Source organism: Punica granatum, chromosome 6, assembly GCF_007655135.1.
Source record: "Punica granatum isolate Tunisia-2019 chromosome 6, ASM765513v2, whole genome shotgun sequence".
In the NCBI taxonomy this organism is placed as follows: domain Eukaryota; kingdom Viridiplantae; phylum Streptophyta; class Magnoliopsida; order Myrtales; family Lythraceae; genus Punica; species Punica granatum.
The window spans coordinates 18999486-19025200 of NC_045132.1; the positions used below are offsets into that span (position 1 = coordinate 18999486).

At 35.6% G+C, this 25715-nt stretch overlaps 2 protein-coding genes across 2 annotated transcripts; one reads left to right on the forward strand and one right to left on the reverse strand.

The window, feature by feature from the left end:
• The first annotated feature begins 8431 nt into the window (after positions 1-8431).
• On the forward strand, positions 8432-17481 carry LOC116211807 (putative 1-phosphatidylinositol-3-phosphate 5-kinase FAB1C). The gene is made up of 11 exons (XM_031546320.1): positions 8432-9916; positions 10521-11327; positions 11545-11698; positions 11993-12337; positions 12722-13345; positions 13672-14006; positions 14093-14219; positions 14534-14698; positions 14808-16181; positions 16599-16865; positions 16963-17481. The coding sequence occupies exons 1-11, from the start codon at positions 9396-9398 to the stop codon at positions 17215-17217; spliced, it is 4974 nt and encodes a 1657-aa protein (XP_031402180.1). The 5' UTR covers positions 8432-9395; the 3' UTR covers positions 17218-17481.
• A 775-nt stretch (positions 17482-18256) lies between these two features.
• Positions 18257-19535, reverse strand: LOC116210308 (uncharacterized protein At1g66480-like). Its single transcript, XM_031544167.1, has 2 exons — positions 18750-19535; positions 18257-18512 (listed from the first exon to the last, which is right to left on the reverse strand). The coding sequence occupies exons 1-2, from the start codon at positions 19413-19415 to the stop codon at positions 18444-18446; spliced, it is 735 nt and encodes a 244-aa protein (XP_031400027.1). The 5' UTR covers positions 19416-19535; the 3' UTR covers positions 18257-18443.
• Between the last annotated feature and the right edge of the window lie 6180 nt (positions 19536-25715).

Genomic DNA, 25715 nt, shown 5'->3' on the forward strand with positions numbered 1-25715 from the left:
TTATCGAGTGATCAGTTAGACATACGTAAAACTGAATATTTGTTTCTTAAGATGAGGAATTAGTCTTTTAGATAATTTTATTCAAGTTTATTGCGTGTCCTCCTCTCTGGAAGAAAATACTCAACTACTCAGCTTTTCAAGGTGTTATCAATTAATGTACCAGATGGAAAATTGTGGATATTGTAGATTTGTAATGAACTATTTCATATAAAGTATAAGGGTAATAGAGAAGAAGGCAATCAAAATTGAGTTTCTAAGTAGAAACGGTGGAGGATTCACAAAATTGAAACGTAAAATTGAATCATAGAATCGTAAATTTCTATGAATAATAAATATAGAGTTTCAAAAATAATTTTATACATATAGAAGTGAAATTGAGAGTCATTTTACCTTCCTGCTAATATCCTGTGAGACAAACTACAAACTTTATTTTTATTATAATTTCTAAGCGTCGATTTTGTACAAAAAATGAGGTTAGAAGAAATTATAAATTAGTTCTCTATTTTTCTAATTCTTAAGAGTCGAAAAATCAATCAATCTTCCAAAAATGGGATGAAAAGGATAGTAAATTTAGTCACGTGGGTTTCCTTTTACATTCATTCTCATGTTTTAGATGGTATTTTAAATTTATGTCCACTTTCATATGATAAATTAAAAAAAAGAGTATATTATAAGAGTAAATTATTACTAATTTCCAAGTGGTATTCCATTTAATTCTCTGACAATGCTATCAAAAACTCTAATTATTACAAACTTGTACGTTTTCACTTTCCATCGTCAGTAAAACCTTAAATTTGGTAGGCTCGTAATACAAATGTAAGTTTATTTAGTAAAATCAATGGAAACTCAATTCTACCAAGTCAAAACATTGAACTAATCTATAAATCTATATATATTATGTAATTTAGACTCCTCCCACGAGAGTTGATAAGGAGCTTCTATTTGTGCGACGAGAAGCTTCCTCGTAATTGTATTAGAAACCTTTCATTATGTAGTTATTGAATTTTATTAAATGATTACAAGGAGTCAAGGAGATAAATTACCAAATTTCTAAGCGTACTAGAAATCTTCAATATAGTAATAATTTTAATAAATTAATTTTGACAAATTTGCCTCTCTTCTGCCTATGGGATCGCATCCTTGACATATTCCTTAAATATAATAAAATGTTTGGATTCGAAAATAAAATGACGAAATGCAAGGACTTTTCTTTTGGATTATAAGTGAGGTTCATTTTTTTTGCTAAATTGTTAAGTAGATTTCATTAAAAGTCCAAAAACAAAAGCGAATATAGAGGAAAATGGCCAATCGGATATAACAAGAGCAAAGTAAAACAGATTACCCGTGGGCAAATGACAAAGGAAAATAGTGAAAAAGTCATCTCATTGAAGACAATACAATTGTCATACGTTATCTTGAAACCATAAAGTCCGCTCACGACTTGCTAGCTGCATTTCATCATGGACCCAGTCAATATTGGGAAGGGAAAACAAAGGCACTCGTTGTTCGAAATCCATGGTAAAAGAGAGAGGATGGCATCGGCTGCTGATGGCAGAGGTGGTGACGCTTGATGTGTCGGTGAGAGGTGCAAAAATGAGGGTTTGTTCTGTTGATAAGGGGAGGGGATTATTTTTAATAAAAGCTAAGTCTATTTTCTTATACGCGAGGTTCATAGACCTAGTAAAATAAAAAAAAAATAGAGAATGGAGAATAAAATATTTTGCTAATTGCAAATGGTCCTTCTCGAATTAATATCATGACAGTTGGAGTTTCTCATAACCGTCGACGCAATAGACTACTACTACCCCAGTAGTATCTAAAACATGTTTAGGCATGCTAATACGACCAAATGAATATCATTTAATTCGCAATTACAATACGGTAGGTGTTAACCTTTAGTCATTTAACATTAATAGCATTTAATTAAAATTTTATGGATATACCAATTTACCCTAGTCATTTATTGCACTTATTGACTATCAATGAACTCATGGACAGGTGTTTAAAGTTACCAAAGTCAACGCATACAAAACCGAGGTAGCTAGAAATTTCTCGCATCTATGCTTAAATTAAGGTTTCAATTAATGTTTCATAGACCCGAAAATTTTGGCACATGGAGACCACAATCACAGTTTGAATAATTCTAAGGTTGGATTTCGTTGCAAAATACAATTATAGGATTTTTTTTGGTTATAAAAGCTCATGAAATTAGTAGAAAAATAATAATTTATGCAAACAATGTTATTCTTTTATTTATGAACGTATAGCGGATACATTTCTTTTCCTCCTTTTGCTTTAATTCTTTTTTGGAGAAAAAACTCAGTTCAAATAGTTTTTCTATATTGAACTTCATACGAACAGCATAAGGCCTTTTCTTTTTTTAAATTACAAAAATAGGAAAATAAAAAGTAGGAAACCTTTCAACAGTTTTGCGCTCGTAATTGGTCAAATTTTTCCTAAACTGAAAATGGAAACTATAGGAACTTTTCACCAAAAAAAAAAAGATTTTTCACTATAAATTTCTTGTCTGCAAAGATAAATAAATAATATTGTCAACACAATGTACCAACGATAGTAATAAGGATGAAAATTGGAGACTACCAAACTTTTTTTTATATTTTTGGTGTACGTAGTATTCGGAAGCCTAACGAGCCTCAACTAATCCAGTTCGAGTCTAGTTGATCCATTAATTAAGGGGTAAACTTTTCCAACATGAATTTTCTTCATTCACAAGACTTGAATTCGAGGTCTTATAGGAAATAAATGTCAAATCTCTTGAACCAACCGATGTTGGTGAAAAACTTTTCAATTATATGATAAATTAAACTATAATTTATTTCACTCTTAAGAGAAAAAAAATTCCTACTACATGAATTAGAATAAGATCATTGTACTATTGAGTGGCACGCACCCAGTTTAGGGGGAAAATGTAAATTTCTAAAGTTGTGGGCTGCTTCATGTTATGTTTCGTCTGCGATGACGAGTGCAAGAAGAAAAATAAAGAGTTGGTATATGTGTCTATAATTGGAAGTTGACATTAAGAACATTATCTTCACATTAGAAATCGGTATGGCCATTTCAGTGCTTCCTGATTGATGTTTTCGGTTAGTTGCGCAATCTGTAAATGCATCATCTTCAAATAATCCATCGTGTTATTGAAAGGGAAAAGAAATCCTTATAGGAAGTTTCATTTTCCTAGAACAATAATATATATAAATATCTAGAATTCTAATTCTGTGTACGGATATTGCTGACCGAGCAGCTAAGTGTTCATAATTAAAGACTTCACCGAACTTATTCTTTAATTTTATCCATCTTTTAGTTGCCAAAAAAATTTAAAAATAAAAATTCCACATCCTATGCTAAAAGGTCATGAGCTGATCAAAAAATTCGTTTGGTCCAACGAGCCTTTACAATTTATTATTGACGGCGAGCTGCTTTTTTCAGCACAGACGATTATTTAGAATTAAACTCCAACTCCGAGAACGGTCAAGCGGGAAGCTACCCAATAAATCTTACTATGTATATGATATATATATATATATATATATATATATATTATTGAGCAACCTTTTTCTATATATGATATACAAAATTACCACTACTTCTACTCAATTTTATAAATTCTAATTCAAACACATCGATCAGTGTACTCATTTTATGTTACAGGTTATAGTAGATAATATTAGATAATAAAAATAAATAAATAAATCATATTATTTTTTGCATGATTAATTTTTAAAGCAGACAATTGTACAGAATTTCACCCGATAATAATAATTTATTTTTGTCCACTTGAAATTAATGATATAACATAAAAATATCTTTGGGTAGTCTGATGATGTTTGTAAAAGCAATTAAGAGAAAATACAATCTTAAGAAATGCTCTTGAGAATCATAATGATGAATTGAAAAGAATGTAGTCATTAAAAAAGAAATATAAGGTCCACGTTTTGGTAAACTGCATGATTTGCGATCAGATTAATCTGTTCAGTGAACTTACAAACTGATTACGTGAATTATGGCATTAATTAGGCTTAGCCCAAGCACATTTATCATATATATATATATATATTGTGAAACCCGTCTGTTGCACGTGATAGTTTCGCCAATTTGAAAAAAAATTATAATTAAAAATTTTAAAGAAAAATTGCTTGGAGAGTCAAAAGTGAAATAAAAATAATAAAATAAATAAACAACTTTCGCGTTCAGTTGTAGAAAAACTTAATTTTCTAAGAGCTTGTATAAAATAGGGATAGCAATATCTTTTGAGAGATGAAACTCACATCATCAATATTGAAAAAGAATATGAAAAAAAAACAAAAAAATTAGAGAAAAATAAAAGAATGAAAAATTTCAATAAAAATAATAGAAAAATCAAAGTATAAATTTAATCAACTCACTTACTTCTAGAGAAATACATAATTTTGAGAGCTCGCGTTTCGTCGTAGATGTATTCTTTGAGAGCTGAATAGACTCATATTTATGTATGTGATAATTCATATTTATTACTATAATACAAAATATAAATAAAATATAATCTGATATATTTTTTTCGGTGAACAAATCTGATTTGTTATTTTGGAAAGAAAATATAATTTATATATATTTATAAATATTATCTAATTTATTTTTAAAAGTAGATATTTGCAAACATACAAGTCATATATACTTTATCTTACTATATATACTAAAAGTTGTCCACATAACTGTATATTAACATATTTTATATTATGTATGAATATATACTAATATATATACTTCTTTTTATGTTAATATTTATTTATGAAATATTAATATTTATTTAAAAAATTCGAGATTATTAAATAATGTCTATACATATACTAAAATCTTCTCATTTTTTTCAAATATATTATGTTATAAAAATTATAAAAATTAAAGAAATAAAAAAATTAGATTTTATAGTGAGATATCTTTAATTTTTTTTATTAAAAGTATTTCCAAAAATTAAAATATTTAAAAAATCTCGAAAATTCCATCTATATCTATAAAATATTATCTAATCTATTTTTAAAAAACAGATATCTATAAAACATTATAATTCATATATATACTTTTTCTTATTATATATACTAAAAGTTATCCACATGACCATATATTAATATGTCTATATTATGTATGAATATATAATAATATATACTTATTTTGATGTTAATATTTATGTGATGAAATATTATTTTTATTAAAAAAATTTCAGATTATTAAATAATAGATAGATTATAAAAATAAAAAAAATCAAGAAATCGTATTTTATAATGAGACATCTTTAAAAAATTCTAAAAAGTTTCATTTAGAAAATTCATATTGCATTCCACGGAGTTCACCGTATTCTCCAAAAGATTTTATGACATTTTCGGTTTTATTAAATGGAATATTATTTCAGAAGATTTTGTCACTAATTTTATAATAGAATAGAATTTAAAATTTTAAAAACTCAAAAAATCAATAAAATTTCATTTAAAAACTGATCGTTATTCTTCTGAAATATTAACTTTCATATTATAAAATTCAAGATTATTAAATAATATATAAATTTTAAAATTAAAAAAAATCAAGAAATCATATTATATCTTTTTAATTTTTTTTGTTAAATATAATTTCAAAAATTAAAAATTTTAAAAACCCAGAAAGTCCATTTAGAAAATTCATACTGCATTCAATTGGATATCACCATAGTATCCAAATAATTTTATGGTATTTTTGGTTTTTAAACGAAATATTATTTCATAAGAATTTGCTGCTAATTTTATAATCAAAGATAATTTAATATTTTAAAAACTCAAAAATCGAGAAAATTTCATTAATAGAAATTAAAAAATCAAGAAATCGTATTTTATAATGAGATATCTTTCAAAAAATATTTTTTATTAAAAAGAATTCTGAAAATTTAAAATTTTTTAAAAACCTCGAAAGTTTCATTTAGAAAATTCATATTGCATTCCATGGAAATCATCCTATTATCCAAAAGATATTATGGTATTTTTGGTTTTATTAAATGGAATATTATTTTAGAAGATTTTGTTATTAATTTATAATTAAGTATAATTTTAAATTTTTAAAACTCAAAAAATCTATAAAATTTTATTTAGAAACGGAAAGTTTGAATGCATTCTGGGATGATATTAACTTTTATATTAAAAAATTCAATATTACCAAATAATATATTAATTTTAAAAATTAATAAAAATTAAGAAATCAGATTTTATGATGAGATATCTTTTTAAAAATATTTTTTATTAAAAATAATTCCGAAAATTTAAAAAATTTTAAAATTAGAAAATCCATTTAGAAAATTCATATTACCTTTAATCGAAGATCATCGTAGTATGCAAAAGATTTTATGGTATTTTTTATTTTTAAATGAAATATTATTTCAGAAAATTTTGCTGCTAATTTTATAATAAAAAATAGTATATTATTTTAAAAACTCAAAAAATCGAGAAAATTTAATTCAGAAACGGAGCGTTCTGAGGTCATATGATTGTGCCCATCTCGTATCTTGCTTATATATATATATATATGTATGTATGAAAGAATTTAATCTCTATGAATGTCTATGTTAAGACTCCCTAGAGATGTGTCATTAAGAAATAGAAGTAGGAAAAAACAACAAAAAGGGAAAAAAATGCACAGCAAAACCCGCAATCTCTCACAAAAGCCGACCTCGGATTTGATGCAACACGACAAGGAAAAAAGGAGTTTGGGTTACCAAAAAGACTGAAGGTTTAATTTTTTTAGGGCAAATTACAAAAAAAAATCCAAATTTTGTAAAATGTCTCAAAAATGACCTCCGTTATAACTTCCGTCAATTTTTGCCTACGTGTGACCTACGTGGACTGTTAAAGGGACCCACTAGCCTACGTGTGACCTACGTGAACTGTTAAAGGGACCCACCATCAGCAACAAAAATTGACGGAAGTTATAATGGAGGTCATTTTTGAGACATTTTAGAAAACTTATGGTTTTTTTTGTTACAAAACAAAATTTAGGACAAAATTGAGACATTTTACAAAATTTGAGTTTTTTTTGTAATTTACCCTTTTTTTATGGTAATTTTTGTTTTTCTGTATATGTGGTAATTTCACATACTTCCACGAAAAAAAATGGTAACAAAATTAAATTCTTTTCGGTCAATTGCATAATGGGTCAAAATGATGTCAAATTCAAGGTGTCAATATGCAGATTTTTTTGCCTACCAAACAGCCGAAGAAATGATGAGGGATGCTGCACCCTGTAAATTGCACTTTATGAATGAATTTTATCTGCTGCATGGATTTTATGTAAAGTTTGGTTTCGTAATTACATTTAAAAATTTTAACTCTAATTTTAACTCTATTCACTATACAATAAGAATTAATTCTTCAAAGTAAAAAAGGTGGGCCTCATATATAAACTCACATACAACTCTATTATATCAAATGTAATTTTTAATACTAAATCTCTTAACTATTTATAACTTTTTCACACTTTTTTTTTCATAATTCAACAATATAATCATTACAACTCAATTAAAATCAAAATTTAACTTAACTCTAGAACCAAACACACTATTAAAGTCCGTTGAAGTACTTTGTAGTTAAAATATCAGGTTAATGTTCAAATTAGAATTATTATCGATAATAAGTTGAGGAAACCACCTTATCTGAAAAAGTGCCTCTCAATAGAGTTTTACTTTCGGTGTGCCTATAAAAACTATATCGAAAGAAAATCTAGTGGCATCTGGTATATTATCATTTAAGATTACTCAAAATTTAGAGAAGATTCTTAGTTAAATAGATTTCTACTTTAAAATTACTGGTTATATTACGTTTTCATATTTTTGTATGGATCCGTGGTAATCTAGATAGTTACCTCTCTTATAAGTATATTACCAATTGGGTGGAAAAGTGGATTACTTTAGGCATAGACAAATTATTAGTAATCTATTTCAACTAAACATGATAATCTAATTGGTCCAGGGGATTTGCAAGATCAAATTTCCAATAATCCATAAGGATTGCCTTATACAAAACGTAATGTAAGAGGAAAAAAGAAGAAGAAAAAGATGTGAAGAGAGAAATTACGAGAATGTAATTCAATATGTTTGAGCTTTGGCTCCTCGTGATCGGGACTAAATCGACTTATAGATTAGTTTACTAGTGGTCTTAAAAAAGAGAGATTAACCAGGGTGTGATATTAAAGATAGGAATTCATAAAAAAAAAAAGAAATAAAGGAAGGAAAGCAGACTGGGGAGAGAGAGAGAGAGAGAGAGAGAGAGAGAGAGAGAGAAGGGAAGTGTGAGGATGTGGGATTGCTTTTTGGGGCAGAGAAAATAATATTAAAGTAATGTCAGGGAGAAAGGGGGGGGGGACAAAGAGAAATATAAAACAAATAAAATTAATTAAATAATAAAAAGGTGGAAGAAGGAGAAGAAGAGAGAGAGAGAGAGAGAGAGAAAAAGGGGGGAGAAAGGGAGGGAAATGAAAGCAGGTAAAGAAGAAGAAGAAGGAGGAGCAGCAGCAGCAGAATCAGAATACAACAGCAATAGCAAAGGAAGCAGAGAAGGAGAGGAGAGGAGAGGAGAGGAGAGAAGGGGAATAGCAGTAGCAATTTCCATAGCAGTGTTAAATGTTATGGTGGATGAGTTGTTCTTTGAGATGTGAGCCTGTTCCTGCAGAAAGGGATATCTCTCCGTACCTTTCCTCTTCCTGTTGATTCTCCTCCTCATCTTCCCCCGCATTTAAAATCATCATCCCATTCCATCCCCCCCCCAAACTGTTCCTTACTCTTTCACCCTTTTTCTTTCGCGAAAGGCTGCTCGGTAGGGTGTTCTTGGAATCGCAAGGGGTCTTTGGCTCGCTGCCTGTCTCTCCCGGATGCTCCCCCGACCGATCTGGGGTTCTGTCGGATTCAAGATTTGGTTGCCGGGGTTCGGTTCCACTAAGCAAGTCTTGCTCTTTTGGTGTCGTTTGGATCTTTACTCCGACAGTGTTTGATGTACATAAGCTCCCGTATTGAGGCAGTGTTTTAAGTCTAGGCTTTGGTTCAGTCCTGTCCGTGTCCGTCCCCTCCTTCATTGAAAAGATTTTGTGATTTCTTTGGAGGATTTGTAATCTAATTTCCCTTTTGATCAATCCCCCTCTTCAGGAAACCCAACAAAAAAAAAAGTTGATTGATTTCTTTCTTCAAATCCTATACCCGAATCACCCACCATTTTTTCAGTGGGTTTGTTCTACCAGACTGATCTTTGTTTTTCTCTATTGACACCCAAGTTTCGGTTTTTTGTTTTTTTTTTTTTTCGGTTTTTGATTTATTTTGCCTGCAAAAAAAGAGGGGGTGACAATATACAAACACTTGGTTTGTTTGATTTTCTTTCGGGGGCCTCTTGGATTCTATGAGAATAGGTGATAGCATACTCCTAGATCTAATAGACAAGCTCAGGTATTGGATTCCCTGGGATACGGCTTCCAGCAGTTCGAACATGCCTGGTGACACCAACATCGGCTGCAAGATGTGTTGCGATAGTGATGCCAATGTTAAAGACCGTATTCCTCGGTACTACTGCCTTGGTTGTGGTCGGTTCTTGTGCGCCAAATGTGTTGGGGGATTTGAATCGTTGACGGTCTTAGGCTCCGTGAAGGAGGATGGTAGAGTAGGCATTAAGGTATGTAAGTTTTGTGCAAGGACCGATCACCGCAAGAAGAATAGCGAGAAGGTCCATCCTCGGGATAGTCCTGAGCCTCCATCTCCGTACTTCAGTTGTTCGGAGAAAGTCGGTGGTTCGATAAATAATATCGGTTTGATTCAGAGAGATCGTCTCGAGCCTTTCGAGCATGTTTACTCTCCTCACGGTAGTAGTGTGACTGACTTTAGCGCTCGCCCGTCTCCTGTATCTGTTCGATGCTCTCCGAGCAGGTCAGTTTGAGAAACTCTTTTCTTTTTTTCTTTTTTTTTCTTTTTCGTCCTCTGTGCAAACCAACTAGTTAATTGTTTATTTGATAAACTCTCTGTCTGCGAATGTTCGTTGTATGTGAAAATTAGTTAGATCCATCTTTTGACTGTACTGTTATTTTGGATTAGTGGTCAACTGCTACTGATAGTTTGGCTCTTTTTAACAGTTGTATGTCTCCACGATGTGACTATTATGTTGATCAATCGAAGAGATGAAGCTGGAGTTTATTGTAGCAATTGAAAATATGGTGGTTTTTTCGAACCGCTATTCATCATCAGTTTGATGAAAAAATTAATTAATGGTACAACCCGATTAGCAAGGTCAGGAAGGAGCTTTAGGATTGGAGAAGGGTCATATGATTTCCACATAATGTCCAGTCAAACCGAAGGGATTGTTTATTGTTAATTTTGTGACCTTTATCTATTCTTTTTTTTTTTTTTTGAATGTGCCCAATAGATTCATCTTGAAAAATTTTACCCTTGAATTCCTGACTGAAAGTTTTTCTAATTTGTAGTTATTTTCTTGTTATCAAATCAATTAACCCTGAAATATTGTCTCATCTCTCAGATGTAGAAGTGATGAAGAAGAAGCGGATGGTTCAGGGAAGTACTTCTGCAGCCCCTTGAGTGAGTCTTGCCACGGCATCTCAGACATAGATACACGTAGCCTTAGTTTTAGACACGACTTTTACAGTTTCAAGTCTGCTGGGTCCACACCCTCAGGCAGCCCCTCTAGGAACCATTTTACATTGAATAGAGGTGGGCACTTTGTACAGCACGAGCAGGAGGGAAGCCCGCTTTCTCGTGATGATGGTCCCTTTAGTCAAGAAGAAACCACGGCTGTTTTAAGAAGGCCAGGGGCAGGGACTGAGGATACAGAAAGCACCGATTATTGCTCAGATGAATTGTCGATCTTTCGTAGCCAGTATGAACGATTTCAGAAACCGCTTGATTTCGAGAACAATGACCTTATCTGGTTTCCTCCACTGCCCAATGATGAGAAGGATGAAATGGAGGGTAATTACTTTTATTATGATGATGAGGATGACTATGTTGGGGACTCGGGAGCAGTATTTACCCCCAGCAGTAGTCTTTCTTGCATTTTTTCGGCGAAGGAGAGACATAACGAGGGTAATAAGGAGCCTCTGAGAGCTCAAGTGCAGAGCCACTTCAGAGCTCTTGTTTCGCAGCTTCTATATGGTGAGGGCATTGGGATTGGCCAGGAGAATGGACCTGAGAAGTGGGTAGACATTGTAATGAATTTAGCATGGCAAGCAGCAAATTTTGTGAAGCCAGATACGAGCAGGGGAGGTAGTATGGACCCCTGTGACTATGTCAAGGTTAAGTGCGTGGCTTCGGGGAGTCCAAATGAGAGGTGTGGTGGAACTTTTCTTACTCTTTCCCTTTTTGGGCTTATAGCCTGTTTGGACTGCTGTCCTGGCGAGGAAATATGATTTTGTGACCTTATAATCTGTATCCAATTCCACTCTGTTCCAATTAACTGCTGTTCAATCGTAGAAATCAGCCATCTGTCTCTTTGTTATGGAGGATTTTTTCAATCTCTGATGTGGGTCATTTCGTTGTCTGTGCAGCGCCCTAGTTAAAGGGATAGTTTGTACCAAGAATGTGAAGCACAAACGCATGACTTCACAATACAAAAACCCAAGGGTACTTATTTTAGGAGGAGCATTGGAATATCAAAGAGTTCCGAATCAGCTGGCTTCCTTTGATACACTTCTGCAACAGGTATACTTTCCGCTTATGCATCGTGTTTTAGCCCTTTTATGCCATTATCCTGGCTCAAGTTTAAGGAACAAATACTGCGATGTACGAGGATAACTCTTGACAAGCATACAAACTTAGGATAATATTCGTAAAAAATGGTAAAAATATTATATTTTAACACTTTTAACAGTTCTTTTGGTCATTCTCTCCCTAAACAACGCTTGAATAACTCTGGGAATAATTTTCCTTTTTATTTTTTCTGGGCCATTTTCCCAAGAGAAATCTTTCACATTTTGAAATGTTGCTTTGGAGCAGGAAATTGATCATCTCAAGAAGATTATTGCGAAGATAGAGGCTCTTCACCCAAACGTGCTGCTAGTAGAAAAAAGTGTATCTTCATATGCCCAAGAATATCTTCTAGCAAAGGAAATCTCCCTCGTGTTAAATGTTAAGAGACCATTGCTCGAGCGTATATCGAGGTGTACTGGTGCTCCAATTACTCCTTCTACTGATAGTATCCCCACAACAAGACTGGGTCATTGTGAACTCTTCAAATTAGAGAGAGTTTCTGAAGAGTATGAGGTTAATAATCAATCGAGCAGGAAACCCTCCAAAACCTTGATGTATTTTGAAGGTTGTCCAAGACGTTTAGGGTGCACGGTAACCTTCTTCAGTGCTTTAATTATTTTGCTGTTTTTTTTGTCTCCCTCTTTTACTTTGTCTGATCTTTATTTGGTCATCTTTGTTCTGTATGACTGACTGAAAGAGTTTTCTTCTTCTATGGTTTACCTTGTCGCAGAGCAGCAAATTTTTTGAGTTGGAATGGACGTAAAGATATTTCTAGCTTCTCAAACTATCCCTGAATTTTTTTTCACTGATTTAAGCTTCAAACATGGTGTGAAGCTCAATAAAACTTAGATTAAACACTGAAAATGAGTGGAGTAGAGATTTTATTATGAGCTTCCCCTCTTACGATTTCCTGTGAAACATGAACGCGAGGTATCACATCTTAGTCCCGGTCTTACAATTGTTTCTTTTCTACAGGTTCTTCTGAGGGGTTCTTGTCGTGATGAACTAAAGAAGGTTAAGCATGTTGTCCAGTATGCTGTGTTTGCTGCCTATCATTTATCCCTAGAAACTTCCTTTCTCGCGGATGAAGGTGCCACATTACCTAATATGCCCCTGAATCCCTCTACCTCTTCACTGGAGAAGACAGCTTCAGACAATCGTAGTTCAATTGTTTCTACTTCTGCTAGCCAGAGAACTCCTGAAGTAGGGAGCGATAATTACAGTCACGAGGAAGGTTATATGACAGATTCGGAACTTATGGACCCAACGGTTGCAAATCTGGTCTCTGATACATATGATGGTGATGTTGTCTTAACTGATGTTCTTGATTCAAAGGATTCGGATGTTCTTCCTTCTTCAGACACTCAAATCCCTTCCCACCCCGAACTTATTGAAACCATGGGACGAGATGGGAAAAATGAGGTTTCAGGTGAATATTTCTCTTCAACTGATACCAATCAGAGCATATTGGTCTCCTTTTCGAGCCGCTGTGTGCTAAAGAGGATTGTGTGCGAACGATCTCGGCTCCTTCGCATCAAATTCTATGGATGTTTTGATAAGCCTCTTGGAAGGTATCTTCGCGATGACCTGTTTGATCAGGCAAGTAATTCTTCTTCCATCTCTCACTTGTTATTAAATATATTTTCTTTATTCTTTTTCAATTGTTTTTTTTGTCAGTAGGGATCACGGATCCTTATATATTTTGTACTGTACCATCCATTTGGATCAATTTCAGTATTTTACTAGGTTATGTATTTCAGGTATAGACACTGTTCCTGGCTTGACGTGTCATGTTAAGCTTGAACTGGGATATCAGAACGACCAATTGGTTCGAACTGCATAATACGAGGACTGCTTATGTTCGTTTTCCTATTTACATTTAATGGTTTGGCATCTTGGATTGACCAATTTTCTGTTGTTGGCAGACTTCTTACTGTCGGTCCTGTGAGGAACCTGCTGAAGCCCATGTATTATGCTATACTCATCAGCAGGGTAACCTAACAGTCAATGTAAAGCGGATTCATTCATTGAGACTTCCAGGGGAACAGGATGGGAAGATATGGATGTGGCACCGATGCCTTAAGTGTGCTCACGATGCTAATGGAGTCCCACCTGCAACCCGGAGAGTGGTCATGTCAGATGCTGCCTGGGGCCTGTCTTTTGGGAAGTTCCTGGAGCTAAGCTTCTCGAACCATGCAACAGCCAATCGTATTGCGACATGTGGACACTCACTGCAGAGGGACTGCCTTCGTTATTATGGGTCAGTTCTGTGGATCTAAATTTAATTTGGATTGCTTAGATTTGTATTGGTATTTTCTGATGGCTTGGGTTTTTAAACATTGGCAGATTCGGGAGTATGGTGGCATTTTTCCGGTATTCACCAATTGATATTCTCTCAGTTTGTTTACCCCCTTCGATGCTTGAATTCAACAGTCAGGTTCAGCAAAAATGGCTTAAGAAAGAAGCAGGGGAGGTACTGTCGCTTGGACTGAGATTTATTTATATAATAGATAAGAACATTGGTTTGATTTCTTCTCCTATGAAAGCAGCATGGCTGCCCGCAAGGGCTAGATAGAAAACCAGTTGCCAGGATTTATCCATGGACTTGTAGTGTGTCCTACAGCTAGGCCTCAGCTCCATAATGATTCCGTCTTGAACCTTTAAGGAAAAGAAAAAAGAAAAAAAGAAAAGAAAATCAAGAGGATAAAAAGGAGGATTCTGTAATTATTATAGCCGCGCTAGATTTAACTTGCAGTGACTGAACTTGGTTTGTTTGCGTTTCTGCAGCTTATCGATAAGATGGAAACTCTTTACCTGGAAATATCAGGATTACTTGATGGCGTTGAACAGAAAAGTGCTATTTTCGGAAATGAATTTGTTGTAACGCACGAGCTTCAGAACTACATCTTGGAGCTCAAAGACTTGCTTAAAAAGGAAAGAGCTGATTATAACGTAAGTTCCAAGGAGTGCAGATCTGCTCAGGCGCATTGTAGTTGGTCCAAGGTTGATGATTAGTTATCCAAGAAAAAGAAATTGATGGTAGTTTCTTGAATATGTGCAGGATTTGCTTGAGGCGGCACTTGCATGTTCTTCTCAACTGGGTCAGAGTGTAGACATTCTTGAATTAAACCACCTGCAACGGTCGCTTGTGATTGGGTCCCTTGTTTGGGACCGACGGCTGTATTCTCTTCATCTGCTCCTTGGGACAAACTCTCCAAAAGCCAAGAGAAGTGCTGCATTGTGTACCGAACTGAAGGAGTTGAGTATTAGTCCTGAAAGCAATGTCTCTGAGCCCTCAAATTTGGTTGCTTCTTCTGTGAGTGGGAGCCAGTTGGATACCAAAGAGGAGGACTTGCACTCTGACGGGGAGACACTTTCTGAAACTATTACCTCCTCCGACGAGCCCAATCTCTCGGAGAGAATAGATTCCGCATGGACTGGTAGTGATCACATGTCAGACTCTCTCACAAGTGGGTCCCTTGGTCCAACGGGCGGAAATGATAGCCCCTCGTTTAGGAGACTGATGGCACCAATGAGGGTGAACTCTTTCGACTCAGCCCTGAAGATTCGAGAGAGAATCCAGAAAGGATTCCCGCCCTCATCATTACATCTGTCAACGATCAGGTCTTTCCATGCTTCAGGAGATTATCGGAACATGGTGAAAGATCCTGTCTCCAGCATGATGAGGACGTACTCTCAAATGCTCCCTCGGGATGCTCAGAAGATAACCCCGTCAATTATATCCTCTGCAGCCCACTTGGCCTTGGGCGCTCGCTTGTTAGTCCCGCACACTGGAAATGACATTGTTATTGCTGTTTATGATGATGAACCCACTAGCATAATATCTTATGCCCTCAGTTCGAAGGAGCATGAGGATTGGGTTTCGATTAAAACGGATGAGCATGGAAATGATTGGAATGGAACGGAGGGCAGCAGAGATGATGCTAGTGCAGCTTCGAGCTTCTCTTCTTTGCATTCTTTCGGTGCTTTAGATGTAGACCACATAAATGGTTACGGCAATTACACATCTGAGGATGCCACGTCATCGTCTGTGAGTTCGCTGTTCCGGGACCCCAAGAGGTCTCCTCACCTTCGAATTTCTTTTGGAGACGAGTCGCCATCTTCTGGTGGGAAGGTGAAGTTTTCAGTCACATGTTATTTTGGGAAGCAGTTCGAGTCCCTCAGGCGGAAGTGTTGCCCCAGTGAGCTGGATTTTGTGAGGTCATTGAGCCGGTGCAGGAGATGGAGTGCTCAGGGAGGGAAGAGCAATGTTTATTTTGCCAAGTCAATGGACGAGAGGTTTATAATAAAGCAGGTCACCAAAACAGAGCTAGATTCATTCGAGGATTTCGCATCCGAGTATTTCAAGTATCTGAATGACTCTCTCAGCTCAGGCAGCCCGACTTGCCTCGCTAAAATCCTTGGATTATACCAGGTTTGTGCTTCCTAATTTTCCTTCCCTTGCATGTAATGTCTCCCTGCACTTTATGATGGAAGATCAGGCAGCGGTTTTTCCGTTTTCCTTGTGAAACACAAAAGATACAATATTAAGTGTTACATTTTTTAGTTCAGAAGCTGTGCTTTTCGATAAGAATTTGACTTAGCTTTGATTCCGTTAAAATTGAAGAAAAAATTTTCTTAGCCCTGCTGGAAAGGAATTGGGAAGCTTTGTGCTTGAAATAGAAAATAAGAGCGGTTCTTCAAAGCCAAATGTTAAGTTAGTTTTCCATCATCTACGAGTATGAGGATAATGGATATGATTTAACTAGTATTCCAATATATTCATGTAGAACACATTCATGAGGAGATGCTCAGTTTTATTCTGTTTGATCAATGTCTACTTTTCCGGCAGGTCACGGTGAAACACCTGAGAGGCGGCAAGGAGATGAAGATGGATCTGATGGTGATGGAGAATCTCTTCTTCAGGAGAAGCATCTCGAGAGTATATGATCTGAAAGGGTCCAACAGAGCTCGATACAATCCCGACACGACGGGGAAGGACAAAGTTCAGCTCGACATGAATCTCTTAGAGACTCTGCGCACGCAGCCCATATTTCTTGGAAGCAAGGCCAAGAGGAGTCTTGAGAGGGCCATCTGGAACGACACCTCGTTCTTAGCGGTAAGCTTTTACTACACCTACTCAAACTGCTGGTTGAATGATCTTCTGGAGAGTTGGTTACCACATGACCCACTAATTTTGTTACTTTCTCATCCAGTCGGTCGATGTGATGGACTACTCATTGCTCGTGGGGGTGGATGACGAGAGCAAGGAGCTCGTTTTGGGGATCATTGACTTCATGAGGCAGTACACATGGGACAAGCACCTCGAGACGTGGGTCAAGGCGTCAGGGATCCTTGGCGGACCCAAGAACGCTTCCCCAACTATCATCTCCCCTAAGCAATACAAGAAAAGGTTCCGGAAGGCGATGACTGCCTACTTCCTTACCGTGCCTGACCAGTGGTCCTCGTGAATTACATTGTTCACGAGAGCCGCAGCACGTGCATATTCTTTTTCCTCGACTGGGAAATGTATTTATTCATTGACAAAATAATAACAAGGTGGCACGCCCTGCAGCACAAAGCGCAGGCGTAGCAGGTCGATTTTAGTTTACTTGCTCCCTTTGGGCTCTTGATTTCTCATCAGCCACCAGGTTGTAATATTTGACAAACAGAGGTCTCATGTACATCAAGAAAGAGGTCATTCTTTGGTGGGATATATCTGACTTTGCCTAATATATGTACACTCTTATGCACATTTCCTTACAATCACTTTCCCATTACTGATTAGAACCTCGCGATTGCAGCAAATATAATAAGAGCCCCTTCGAATTCGAATGAAGAAATAAGTAAAAAAATTTTATTTTTAGATACCTCAATTGATAAAATTCAATGTCCTTTCAATTTCGATGAATCTCTGAAAGAACCACTTCAATGAATATTATTTAGATTTCGAACCGAAGCCCTTCTATCAAAATAGAAAATATTTCGAAAAAAATTTCCCCAGCTGCCCTTCCGTAGGGAGATTTCTATTTATGAAGAATATTGTGATGTCATGATAAAAAATGAGTGAAAAACAAGACAAAGACTTCTCGTTATAAGAGATCCAATCCTTCGATCATTAAGAAACACAAACAAAAGGAGAAAAACAAGACAAAGACTTCTCGTTATAAGAGATCCAATCCTTCGATCATTAAGAAACACAAACAAAAGGAGAGATCATTTACAAGATATGATCTATCTGTATCTAATGTATCAATTTATATTGAAAATGAAAAGAGAAATTCTTTATTCCGAAATGTTTTGATATACGAGATGAATCCATTTTTTGGAGGTGTTCAGATTTTCATGCAGTTGGAGAAGCCCTATGGCTTTCGCTTGTCAAGTTGAAATTTTGAGTCCCGAGCTTATCGATGGATCAGTTCTCGTGTCGAGTGAGTTAATTTATCCGATCAACTTGCTCGGTGGTCCCCTGGTATGTTTGATTACATATGACATTTATAGGACACTAGGTTGCACAGGAAGTGTTATATTATATATCTTTGCCAACTGATCAAATCTATAGCGATAGAGCTCATCTCGGCTAGGGAGCTTCATTAGACTGCCAATGTACAGTAAAGAACAAGAAAAGAAAAACTCGAATCATCGAAGCACGAATCAAATGTCACGGCGAATCTACTAAGATTCAGCCCTGCAGTCGTCAAGAAGCAACCGCGATTTGCATCCCTCCTTCTCTGGCCGCCAGAAAACTCACCCGCTTGGGCCGCTTCTGCATATATTCATAAACAGAAGATTTTGTTAGCGCTGAAATATCTATAAGAACAAAAATTCCCGCCTCATTTCTAAAAGCTCACACTTTTTTTAGATCTTTCTTTCTTACGGTAAGCTATATCGTTAGCCTATCAACTGAGACTAATATTCGTTTCAGTTTCCGCTTACAAATTGACTCGGGCAATGAAACATGGCGCGAAATAAGGGTCATTGTCCGGTAAGAAGCATAACATACCTCACGTTTCTTGGGACCTTCTTCCCTCCTTCCATGGCTGCCCTTCCGATGCAATTGCTGCTGCTGCTCCATCAAATCGTCAGTGACATTTCCCTCACCGTCAACCTCATCATCATTGTTCTTATTGCCATCTTTATTGGCTTGAATGTACAAATTCATTATCTTCTCAGCTGCATCAGCTTCATCTCTGCTCTCCCTCATCACCCTCTCCAGTTCTCCCTTAGGAAGCCTCAACCTCACCCTCACACCACTCCCCACAACCTCCTTCCCTTTGTCCCGGCCGGCGTCCAACGGCCCGGGCACATCATCCCCTGCAGGCTTTGCCAAGATGGACAGGTCCGACGCGGACCTCCGGGACAGCATGAGGCTCTCGAGGCGGTCCTTGGCGCTCATGTTTATCCCGGACCGGACCCGCCTCGGGACCGCTCGCTCCTTGGGCAGCTCCACGAGGAAGTAGAGCCTCCGGGGCTCCAACCTCTCGTGGGCACCCAGTGGCTTCGCCCTGGTGCCGTAATGCTTCACGGACTCGGACTCGAGCAGCACGAGCCCGGGGTAGTCCCTGAGGACCTCCCCGGCCTCCACAGGCGCCTTAAACTTGAGAGTCTCGCCTGTGATCTTCATGACCTTTGCGACCTTCCTATTTTTCCCTCCTATGGCATTGCCCATTGTTATGGTATGATGGACAGATCGAAAGCGAAAACGAATGGACGATAGTTCTAAGGTTAATTTCTATGTAGTGTTTGATCTAATTGTGGGACAAAATTTGGAGGGTGTCGAGGAGGGAATGGAGGCATTAATGCAATATATATGAGTGGTTAAACTTTGTTGGGGGTCATTTGGTCAATAAAGAAGCCAATTTTGAAAGTTCATGGCTAATGTTTGACAAAGTACTTCATCCTGTCTCTGTCGCTTTCAGTCCGGGATAATATTTATATGACATGGTTGAATACAGATTTCCTACATTGGCTCCATGTTTTGATATATGATGTCTCTATGCACTTCAACGACCATGCATATATATATATATATATATGTATGTATTTGGTCATCCCTTAGTTATATTTTCCCCGACAATAAGTCATAGACAAATAATACTGTAGATACCCACGACTCAACCACATGATAAAATTTATATGCTCGTGATCAACTCATGAACTCATAAAAAGATTTCGACATGATATTCTTCTGATCGTATCGCGAGAAATAATGTTTCTTGTACGTGCATCATGGTATGCCGTCAAATTAGAAGTTCAATTAAACTATACTTCTTTTTGTGCAATACAACATTTCTCTTGCGGTCAAAGTCCAAGTACGAATTGATCGAAGAGATCATGCACGTATTTACCTCAGATAATTCAAAACCCGACTTATTGTCAATTCCCAGATTGATGGGCCAGAGACTTGGCGCAACCAACGAGAGAAGCGTTTCCTGTCATGTAGGCGATTCTTCGAGCGGTGATTAAAAGTTTTGAATCAACGGCCAAATTATGTTTTGGTCTTACATAAAATGATGCTTTAAGGAGATATGATGACAAAATCCTAATAATAATTAATGGAACATAGTTGGAAATTTTATAGGGGACCGCGAGATACGTGGAAAACATATGATGGAATTAAGAGCTACGAAATTGAGTTTATGGCATATCATATTCAGCTTGTGATCAACGGTAATCACGGTAGAGATTCGAGGGATTTGTTGAGATTCAACTATCTCCCATGTGAGCTTTTGACTTTGGTGTTAAAAGGCAGAAACTTCGGGTATCGCTTTCACCAACTTAATTTTTTTGATAGAATTCACCAACTTAATTTTATGCGTACACTAAAGTCGCCCGACGACATGATATAAAATGACTTGTAAAACTTTGGTCCTCCACGGTCTCCATTGATTCACCCGACAATATGCGATATACCAAATGAACTCGTAAAATCCTGAATTTACGAGTTTCGATGCAGTTCTGTTGTTTCGGGACAGTAGAAGGCTCGCTATGGGATTTTTTATGATGACTAATTGTCATCTCAACAATGCAGTGCTTCATGTTGAAAAAGTGCGGTACTTCAATTTGAACGAGTCGTGAAATATGTGCCTTGCATGGAGTAAAACGTGATCTTTTTTTTTAAAATTTTATTATATAAAATATATGTTATAAATTATTAAAAATAGTAATTTACTTTCAACAATAATATACTAATCTACCGAAAAATAATAATATAATATTAGATATATAAGACAAATGGTAATTTAGTTTTATGAATTGGATAAGGGAAGAATTATATAAAAGAAAAAAAATCAATCTAAGTCTTAAGAAAATTCAATAATTCAATAATGGTAATTTAGTTTCATGAAAAATTAAAAAAATTCCAATCACGTTAGGATGACTTTTTGTCTTTATTGTTGTCAAGATTCATATATACGGTGTTATGTCGTGTCTTATGTTAATTATATACATAAAATTGGACAATACAAAATTTCTACAAAAGTATATGTGTGGAAAAAAGTAAAAGATTGAAAAACTCACATTCTATTAATATAAATTGGCGTGTGTTTATGAGAAACTTTAGTGGTAATAATATTTTTTAGAGCTGGATCGCTCATAGTTTATGTGGGTACCTCCGCTATTTATAACGTATCATGCAGAATATAATATAGATGACGCATCATATCTATATATCTATAAAAAGACATGATTTGTTTACTTTTTTGAAAGACAGATATATGAAGTAACACATCATATCTATGAAAATATAATCTAATTTGTTTTTTGAAGTACAAACCCACTTGCTATCTATGTATACAGGTCTAAAATACGTGTAATTACTCACATCATGCGCCCGAACTAGGAAGTTGGATAGTGTCATGCATGCACTAAAATCATGAAAGCTCATAGGAATAAAGTCAGAGTGGAGATTGTTGCAGTCTGAAAGCTCATAGGAATAAAGTCACATTTGCAAATTTAAGACTTGGTCCAATATGATATATGATAACCCTTTGCAATTGAATATGAATTATTTTGCTTTTGGTCCTTATCGAAACTGAAAACCCGACGACCAAACAGCCCAAATACAAGAAAGCAAGAGAGCTCTGCAACTGTAAGGGTTTGTTCATGCAATAATATACTGCACTGACTTTGTCAAGAAAATGCTATAAAATCAGGGAGAACGAACTGACTAAGCCCAACGTGGAAAGTCTCCGGCCGTCACCATGGACGGCTCTGATTGGTTGAGAAATTACGTGGCGCATGAGATGAAACTTAAACCTTTTCATTATTTTTAATTATTTTTCTTTTTTTATCTGCAACACTTGATTATACGATAAATTCAATAGATTCCGACTAATTTAAGTTTAAACTATGTTGGTTCACTAAAAGGAAAACTGATAAAGTCGTAGGTTTAACTCTCAATTCGTAAAACTCAAACACAATGTTTTAATTATTCGTAAGACTCAAACACAATGTCTTACTTAAAATAATTAAAGAACAACTAAATTACCTTGAATCAATTCCACTTGGGTAGAACTTACACCTAAGATTTAGGTGAAGTGTCGTTTGTTTCAATATGTATGTGTGCTACTTAAGTAGGAATTTTACTGACTGGGGTCACCACTTGACGTCCCCCCGACTTAAAAGTTGATCAGCCATTAACGAGTAATTAATCCTAGTGTAGGTAGGTTTGGCCAAGGGGATGATGTAGTAAGATTCGGGGCATTCCAATTGAATTGGAATGAGAATTATGGATTTATTTATGATGATCAAATGCGATCTTGGTCTCGGGGAAATTCTAAGGCTTATGAATTGAATCGTTGATAGCCCTATATGACATTGATAGATCAGTGCCGGCTTCATGGTTGATAACTCTAGGCTATATAATTATTTAGCATGTTCTTAGTCAAAAATTGTTTTTAGTTGTCGATTTTAGTGGTGTTTTGATCCGTTTTTAAGTTGATTTGCATTTTAGTTAGGTTCTGGGAATCATTTAGGTTGTATTTGGTTCTAGAGTTGAGTAGAGTTGAGTTTTGATTTTAATTGGTTTGTAAATATTGTGTTGTTGAATTGGAAAAAAGTAATGAATAGTTGAGAGAATTTTGTATTAAAAATTGAATTGAATAGTTAAAAAAATTGAAAAAAATGAAAAAGTAATAATTGTATTATTAAATTAAGGATAAATGAAGTTAAGTAGAGTAGAGTTAAAAAAAATTTAAAAACCGAACAAGCTCACTGTTTTTGTGGTCGTTTTTAGTGAATTTGGTACTGATTTGTCTCTTTTGTAGGACTAAGAGAATTAGCCAATGTCGCAACGATGATCCACTGATGACGAGGGTCCATAAAACAGTTCTGTAAATGAAACCGTAGCATTTCCCATGGACTTAGGAAAAACATCGAAATTAATGAAGAATAAAGACAGCTACTATTGATGATGATGGATTGGTGTGGTCACTTGTGATCTAGTCAGTAATTTTACCACTAGCTATTGGATGAGGCTCTTGCTTAATCGGATGATGTAGCAAGAAACCTAATGACATTGACCTAAATAGATATGACTCATGATCTTATAACTCTCTTATTACTTGACTTCTTCCTGCCACTTCGGAAAATCCAAGTTTCGTCTCGTGATAGGCCGATGAACGGTTTTGCTCCCTCCACTATCTGTTGTGGGTCACCTAGAGATAAAGTTTAGGTCCCCTTATTAACTTTTCTCTATTTATAGGGTTAGTAATTTCTTCTCTCCAAATCGCTTTACCATTATGAATGATTATTTATTGAGCTGATCCGATTTGAACTTAAATTCATTGAAATTTATTGAATTTTTGAATAACAAGCGGTGCAGACCGAAAAAGATAGTTTAGGAGAGAACCACGTACAAAAGTGGTCAAAGATAGTATTGGGTACAAGAGCATCAATAGCAAGTGGTGTGTTATCATGCTGATGGAGCAAACATGCATGCATGATGTCTGTGAGATCTCATCTCACACAACCTCCTTTTAACATCCTTCCCCATCAAGACAACCGATCAAGTGGGTCCTGCCCGGCGAGGACAGAGTCCATCATCGGGGCCTTGAGTTCCATCGAGTGTGGGCTACTGACTTGACCGGCGACTTGCCTTTAGGTGCCCACATCGCACCATTTATCATCCGAATCGCTGTCACTTTACTATCAAGGTGTTAAAAATATCGCATCGATTGCCAGTTAGAACTCCATCATTTTGTTGCAGGTAAAATTGTTGTCCTAATGGTAAACCCATCAAATGATGAAACTTCACTTGAGTGAAACTTTTATTAATTAAGATCACAGGCGCAAAAAACCATAGGAAGCAACAATATTTCCAATTGATTTTTTACAATTGCAATTCTATACTATCTTCAAATATACATTGAGCCATCGAAAGAGAGAATAGCACAGTGGTGTACTTTTCGCTTGATGATTAAGAGATCTCAAATTCGATATCCAGTGAGATTATCCGTGTCATTTTATTAAATATTTAATATTTTTATTTCAATGTACTAATTTTATGAAATTTCTTTGTAACCGAAAATATACATTAAGCCAATATACATAACACGTATACTATAACGTAAGCATGACCGGCGCCGCATAACAAGCCGTACCACAGGCGAGTCAAGTCTCACACCACAGCCGGGGGAATATTATTAATTATATCCCTCGTACAAACCGGTACATCGATGTACAGGAAATATTTCAAATCTAGTGGCCTGCCATAGATAATTTGCTTCGTCATCCCCTCCTTGTCCTTATCCCCATCGGATTTTAGTGCCACTTTATAAAACGATTATATTCGGAAATTGTATGACCCGCAACAAAAACCATTTTCACACCGAACATGGTCGTTCGTTTAACCTTTTTTTTTTTCTTTATATTCAAAGTTCAAACATGGGATGAAAGTTTCTCGTCATGGGAAGAGTACAAATCGGTTCGTGATTCGTGACTCCTACGTTGTCTTTTCTGCATGTTAAACTATAAATTCGTCAAAAAGGTTATTATTAGTAAACTACAATAACACATTTACGTACATGCAGGAGAGTCGGCAATCAAATTAAATTAAATATATCTTAATAATTTTATAAGGACGTGAGTCAATGACAAATTGAGCTATCAGTAAACGGATTTTACTTGCATTATATAGTTGTGAAATACACTAAAAACAAGTAAGAGCCTGGTATAAGCTCAACGCTCGAACATGAATTATAGCAAGCAATAGATTGAGAATATTTGTGATTAAGCTACAAAAGGTAAACTCGAAAAGAAAAAAATTGTGTTCACCACTGAAAATACGAGTTCTCCCTAGTCAGCCCTTCTCGTGCGTCCCTTTTATATTATGACCATAGATTGTTGCAAGTCTTTGATACGGAGATATATATATATATATATATATATATTGATATAATATTGATAATAATGCACAGAACGCATGCTTAATTTATCCATCTCGCACTACGGGATATACATCCTTAATTTTAAAGAAAAAAACGTAAGTTAGAAAGTAGGATGTATAGTGCAATAGCATCTACTCTTATTTGAAAGTCAGAGATTTCGTATTTGTTTCTTATAAGAGGACTTCTCGCAATAGCTTTACTGTGCTCATGCACTTCCATTATTAACAGAAAAACTGGTATTCATCCAAGAGTAGTTATTTCAGAGAACTGTTTGAACTACAAGTATGAAAGGCATTATTCGTTTGATCAAAGATAAGATGTGATATGGATGCGTTTGGAAAAAGAGTTTGATTTTGATTTTGGAAAAGGACAAATGAGATTGTATTATAAATTTGACTTGGAAAACGTGTATTTTTGTTGTGTAGTGGGTAAAATTAAAATCAAAATCATGAAAACTTGGTTTCCAAACGGAATGGTTTGTCAAATGGTAGGTTTGGACAATTCTCGTGGCCTTTATCTTCATTTCTTTGCTCATTCTGGGATAAATAAAGATGAGATAATAAAGCTGTAGACATGGCGGC